Source organism: Fukomys damarensis, unplaced genomic scaffold (assembly GCF_012274545.1).
Source record: "Fukomys damarensis isolate Sample0158 unplaced genomic scaffold, DMR_v1.0_HiC HiC_scaffold_19, whole genome shotgun sequence".
NCBI lineage: Eukaryota > Metazoa > Chordata > Mammalia > Rodentia > Bathyergidae > Fukomys > Fukomys damarensis.
The window spans coordinates 4,025,880-4,031,879 of record NW_022900931.1 but is presented as its reverse complement, the minus strand read 5'-3'; the positions used below and the strand labels follow the sequence as shown (position 1 = coordinate 4,031,879).

General features: G+C 49.3%; 1 protein-coding gene across 1 annotated transcript in view; it reads right to left on the bottom strand.

Annotated features, from left to right (window-relative positions):
* Positions 1–261: 261 nt before the first annotated feature.
* The window catches only part of Smc1b (structural maintenance of chromosomes 1B), a 62,234-nt gene continuing 56,495 nt past the window's right edge, over positions 262–6,000 (bottom strand). The window contains exons 23-25 of the mRNA XM_010634336.1: positions 4,665–4,734; positions 1,860–1,970; positions 262–800 (exon numbers count right to left, since the gene is read on the bottom strand). Coding sequence (XP_010632638.1) covers positions 693–800; positions 1,860–1,970; positions 4,665–4,734 — 289 coding nt within the window. The 3' untranslated portion in view covers positions 262–692. The remainder of the gene's footprint in view (positions 801–1,859; positions 1,971–4,664; positions 4,735–6,000) is intronic.

Here is a 6,000-nt window from a genome sequence, read left to right as displayed (position 1 = left end):
GGCCGAGAGGAGCCCCAGGTTCACTGGTCCCAACAGGAGATGGGATGAAGGGCGGGACTTTTGCTCCCACGTGCAGCCCTGTGTTTCCCTGAAGTCAGTGAAAGCCTTCGACACCTCCTTAACAGAAACTACTCAGAAACATATAGACATTGAGACACATCATTCAGTTTCATCACAGATTTTTTTGCCTTCTAAAACTACACTAAAGACATCTGAAATTAGAGTATTTTTATTTATATTTTCAAAATTAACATACAGGCCCTCTGAGATGATTTTTCACAAAAGCTGGTCTCAAATTATACCTATTAACTGGCGTATCTGAAAACCCTGTGTTCCCGGCAGGGGTGCGCTCAGCACACTCCAGACCCAGCTTTGGCCCCCACTGTGGACCACAGCCAGTGTTTCCCACAGGCACAAGCTCAAGGCACAGGGCGAGACCGCAGTGAAGGTGAAGCTCAGCTGAGCATTTTTATGACAAACATTTCAGAAGTGAAGTTAGGGCTGTAATACACAGTGCACCTCAAGAAAAACCAATGCTAACTGTTGTAGGAAAGTTGACCCTGGAGTGGGGCTGGACTGGTCCTTAGGGGCAGTGGCTCACCCGGCAGGCAGCAGGGCCTGCTGGCTCTGGAACTACAGGAGGACAGGTGACAGATGGCTCCCACACCTGGGCTGCTCACAGCATCCTCGTGCTACCGGGGCTGGGGCTCTCGGTGTCCTCTGCCATCCTGTCCGCCTTCCGTGTCTGGGTAGGGACGCAGATCGAGGGTCAGCACTCGGCTGTGCAAGCCTCCGTCGTGCTGGAGGGGAGACAGGAGTTTGAGTCAGTCTGCTGCCGAGAGGGAGGAGTGTGAAAGTAAGGCTGCCAGGTGGGCTGGGCTTGTGTTCAAAGGAAACCTGCTTATGCTTGAAAGGGTGTAAAGTTACCTGCTTTTGTACCAGTTTTGTTTTTTTAAATTTTCTGGCATGAGAATTTTTCTTTTTTTGGCAGGAGGTAGTAGCTGCAGTATTGGGGATTGAACCCAAGGCCTTGGTGCTGACTTACATCCCCAGCAATTTTATTTTGGGATGGTCTTGCTAAATTGCCCAGTCTGGGCTTGAATTTGCAATCTTTCTGCCTCCACCTCCCAGAGTGCTGGGATTACAGGCATGCAGCACCACCATGCCTGGCTGGAATTTCCATTTCTCAGCATATTTCCAGGTGGTCTAATTTTCTATGGGTACAGGAAGGTAAATTAACTTTTAGCTTAAAGGGGAATTCAGGAAATAAAACCTAACTATCTAAAGGCCAAATGTCTTGAATTAGTTGCTCTACTTTTAGCCCAGGTAGTTAGTATATGAGTGGCTTGAAGGTGTGTTCCATGTCTTAAGTTCCTGTACCCCTTGGGAGCTTCCAGTGGATTCCTTTGATTTACCTCAGGGATACTGATACAGTGCATTTGTTTTTACTGAAAATAATCAGACATTACAGAAACATGAAATACAGTATTACGTCTGCTGTGTGTATGTTAATGTCCACTATTTTATAAAACTCATTCTGCTCTGCAGTTTTTAATTTGCCTTTTTTTTTGGTACTGGGGATTGAACTTGGGCCCTTGCACTTGCGAGGCAGGTGGTGGAACCACTGAGCCAAATCCCCAGCCCTTTTAATTTGCTTCTTTCACGTGAGATATGTGTACTATCACAGAAAAATATGTGTAGCCACTCTGACTCAAAAAATGACTTAGCCTGTGTTTATCACCTATGGCCATCTAACAGCATCTCTGGATGCTGCCTGGAGCTGCTGACTGGGAGAAAGCTCTGCGGCTCTCAGCATGAGGGGCTCGCGGGGCCCTCCCCCCACCCCCAGCATGCTTTACCTGTGGGTAGACGCCAATCAGTGCATCAGCTCTGGAATAGAGCTCTTCTTTTAGGGAGATGATTATCATCTGGAACTGTTCTTGAGTCTGCTCTCTGATGTAACTAGAGACCTGGCAGGAAACAAAAAGTACACATCTCACCGTGAGGAAAGGCCTAGCTGGGGCTCTGGGGACTGGTTCTGCATGGCTAATCATTGTAGGTGACAAGGCACCTACAGGTCTGGTGATCAGCAAATCCTCTCCCAACTGCAGCAACAGAAAGAGCTTCTCCAATAAGAGGGGAGTAAGAAAAATCCATGCCACCTGTGATCTAAGCTTGAACAACTGTTTGTGGTGCTGGGGGTATTGAACCCAGGGCCTTGCACATGCCAGGCATGTATGTGCTCTACCACCAAGCTCCATCCTAGTCCTAAGAGTATTCTAAAGAATCAAGCTGTAACTTGACATACTATCACGGGAAAGTGCACTGGACCACTCAAATGATAGGGTATTTGGGTGTGCTGTGAGGGTGAAAGATGGCTGGTATCTAAACACCCAGCGTCCTGCAGTGCAAGTCAAAGCCTGATGATGAGGGAAACACAGCTACTGTATTTGTGATCACAGTCAAGTCCTTCTGGTAGAGGTGACCTCTGGCTCCTTTTGGAAGCTCAATTCCAGGAAATGAACAACAAAACACTGGTTAAAAATGAGTCTGTTTACTCACAACTTGGAGACTGATGAGGAAGAACTCGAAGCATCAATAATTTAACAAGGTATTACTTGCCCATGCCCTGGATTTGTGTGGATCCTGAGAGGATCTCTGTGTGTCTGGGTCGTGACTGTATAACATTTCAGGCGGAGCTACTGATACAGCAGTGCCAGTTGATACAGGGCGCCGGATGGGTCAGGAAAATGCTCGTATACGAGGCTGAATTCACAGAACGCTGGCATCAGAGGCCATGGAGGCCGTCACTCATGCAGGACCGAGAGCCTTGGGATAATAACAGGAAAGGAAAGGCGATAGGAGACCGATATGGCTTGGATATGAAATGTCCCCAAAGGCCCATTGTTGAAGGCTTGGTTCCCAGCCTGTGGCACTACTGGGAGTGTTTAAGAGGTGGTGCCTCTGTGGGAGTCAGGTCTGAAAGGCTGTCAGAGCCCTGGCCCCTTCCTCTCTTGGCTTCCTGGCTCCCATCATGAACAGCTTACCACAGGCCCCAGAATAGTCAGCCAACTTGGCATGGACTGAAACCTCCCAAAGTGGGAGACAGAATAAACCTTTCCTACTTTTAATAACAGCCAGCAGTTGCACAGATGGACAGTGTGCTTTCTGCTCGGAGAGCTGCCTGCTGTAAATTCTGGACACCCTGAGGCTGGCAGGAAGTGGAAGCTCCTTCATGGTTACACACTCCACACAGCACACTCAACTCGGCGGTGATCTCCAAGGCATCATGGGAATGCTAAGGCTCTGATACACAGGCTGCATGCGAACAGGAGTTTGAGACCTGCTCCCGAGAATGCAAACATCGAGTGCAACCAAAAAAACAAGCAGACCACAAAGACAGACAACCTTCTGAGAGCAGATAGCTCCTGAGTGAGTCAGGCCCTGGAGTCTGGGCAGCTGGCCTAGAAGACACACGTCAATGCTCTATTCTGTGTTTCCTTCTGCCTCCTGTGGCTACTGTGCAGACTTCTTGGCTAGCAGCTGAGATGTTCTTGTGTATCCTGCGGCATGTTAAAAGCAGGGGCCCTGAGAGACACCTTTGTGCTCCTAGGAGCCACCTCTGCTGCAGTTCCACAGCATCCCTGACTTGCCCAGGCATCGAACAGGAAGCTCAACGGAGCTGAGCAATCAAGGAGGTCCATTTCACAGGCACAGAACTGCGCAGCAGCAGCCAAAGTCTAAAAACATCTCTCAGGGTGGGCTCATTAGCTTGCTCACAAGACTGGGTTATAAGCTGGAACGCCATGTACACATACATACTGCGGAGTGTATCTGTCAGCAACCTGTAAGCAGCTCTGAATGCAAGGCGCAGTACCTCTGGAAGATAGGCTGGGATTCAGAGCTAGGAGAGTCTCACTCATCTGTTTCCAAAAATGGGGAGACTGCAGGCCATTGCTGTTCCTCCTCTGGGCAGTGACCAGGGCTGCCAGTGTCTGCTCCGTCCCAGTTCATGTCCCATGGCTGATCTGGGTCGTGTCCGCGGTGTGGGTTTCGAGTGCCTTGAAGCCTGCTCCATGGATGAGTCCACTGGCCTTGCTGACTGAGGCTAACCCAGAGGGAAACTGCTTCCCTCGATCTCTCAAATGATGCAAACAGAACTGTGCACAGTACAGCAAAGGGTTGGATACATTTTGATAAAATTGGGGAGGTACATTTTTGAACTTTAGTTCTTTTGGAAGTTTTTTTTAGACATGTTTATTCTTGGACTTTAACGAAGAGATCTCTTGGAACAGGAAACCACAGTGATCTGCCTGCCCCAAGGCTGCTGCCAGGCTGTGCTATTCCCAGTGCCTGGACTTGGGGAACAGTGAACTGTGCTGGGAGCGGTGCTGCTCATCAGGGAAGCAACCCTCACTCAGCAACCTGTGCTGCGTTCCCTAAACTGCGAGTGGAACTCCTTGGAAGTAGCTTGTTTGAAGATATTTAACTTAGCCTTTAAAAGTACTACAGGTGGAGGCCCAGTCCTCAAACAACAAAAACAAAAGCTAATTAGCAGTTCCTGCTGGCCCCACCCCGTGTGTTGAGGTACACTGTCTTCTGACCACACCATGAACCTGAAATTGCAGACATGAGAATTAAACTAAAAGCAGAAAGCAACTTACTTTCCCAATGTTAGTATTGTCCAGGGCTGCATCCACTTCATCCAGAACGAAGAATGGAGCAGGCCGGAAACTAGAAAAAAATTAGACCCAGTAAGTTACGGCTTCCTATTTGTTTTGTAAGACTCGGGGTAAAAGACGAACAGTATTCAGGATGAACAGGACACTTCCTTCTAGAAACCTGTCTAGGACACTGGTGACCCTGCACTGCTGAGTCTGTGCTCACCAGGCCATAACCTGTGCAGTCTACACTGGGAACACTGGGGCTCGTCATGTTTGCCCAAGACCTCCTGTGGCCTGTCCAGTGCATCCTCCCACCTGGGCCCTAACTGAGTGGCTGTGGCCTCTGATCCCAACCCTCACCACTGAAGCACCTCCGGGCTGGTGCTCAGTGGCCCATGCCTGACTTGCTCCCATGCCTCACACACTTCCTGCTTCACAATTCCTAACCTGTACCTAATGAGCATCTCAGAGCCCTCACTGCCCCCCAACCTGACCCCTCCTGTATCTCAGTTACTGACATCTCTCGTCTCTCTACTTGTTGAGACTGAACCCAGAATCCTCCTGGATCTTCATACCCCACGTGCTGTCTGTTAGCAGCCCCTGGCTCTTAGCCTCCTCTAGCTCACCACCATCTTTCGCCTTGCTGTTACCATAACTTCTAGTCCTAAGCCTGTGCCTGCCCATGTGCACTCTTCTAAACACACCTGGCTCACGCTGGCCTCAGGGCCTTTGCATTTGCTGCTCCCCACATCTAGGACATTTTCCCCTAAGCTGTCCACGTTCCCTGCTCCTGTAATTACTTCAGGTCTTCAAATGGGATGGTAGCTTCTCAAACAGACTTGCCCAGTGACTCCTTAAGGCTTCAGACTCTTCCTTGCCCCCAGTGTCTCCAGTCTCTGCTTGAGTTTTTTCCTTATGACTGTCATTTCTGAACATTCTTTCACAGGATGAGTCTACTAAGACACCTTATTGTGTCTTTCCCAACTAAAATGAAACATGTGAGGCACAGCACTCTCCCTGAGTGCACACACTCGCCCTGGCGGTTTTTAGTATTTGCTGAGCAAACAGGTGGGTGCCACCTCATGCCAGTCTTCCTCAGTTGAGTCCTCCCCTCTTGGCTGTTCCTCTCCTGGGGGAGAGGTATCCCCTTTCCTTTCTTGAGATCAGTAAAAGCCAGCTGCCAGGCTCTGTCACTCAGGTCCTGGGCAGGGCGGCGGCACTTATACCATGGATCCTCACCTGCGGCTTTCCATGTGGGAGCTGTTCAATGACTTAATTTTAGCTAACATTTTGTTCTTTGATTTACATTACAAAGAAACAGTGCCAAAGAGATGAG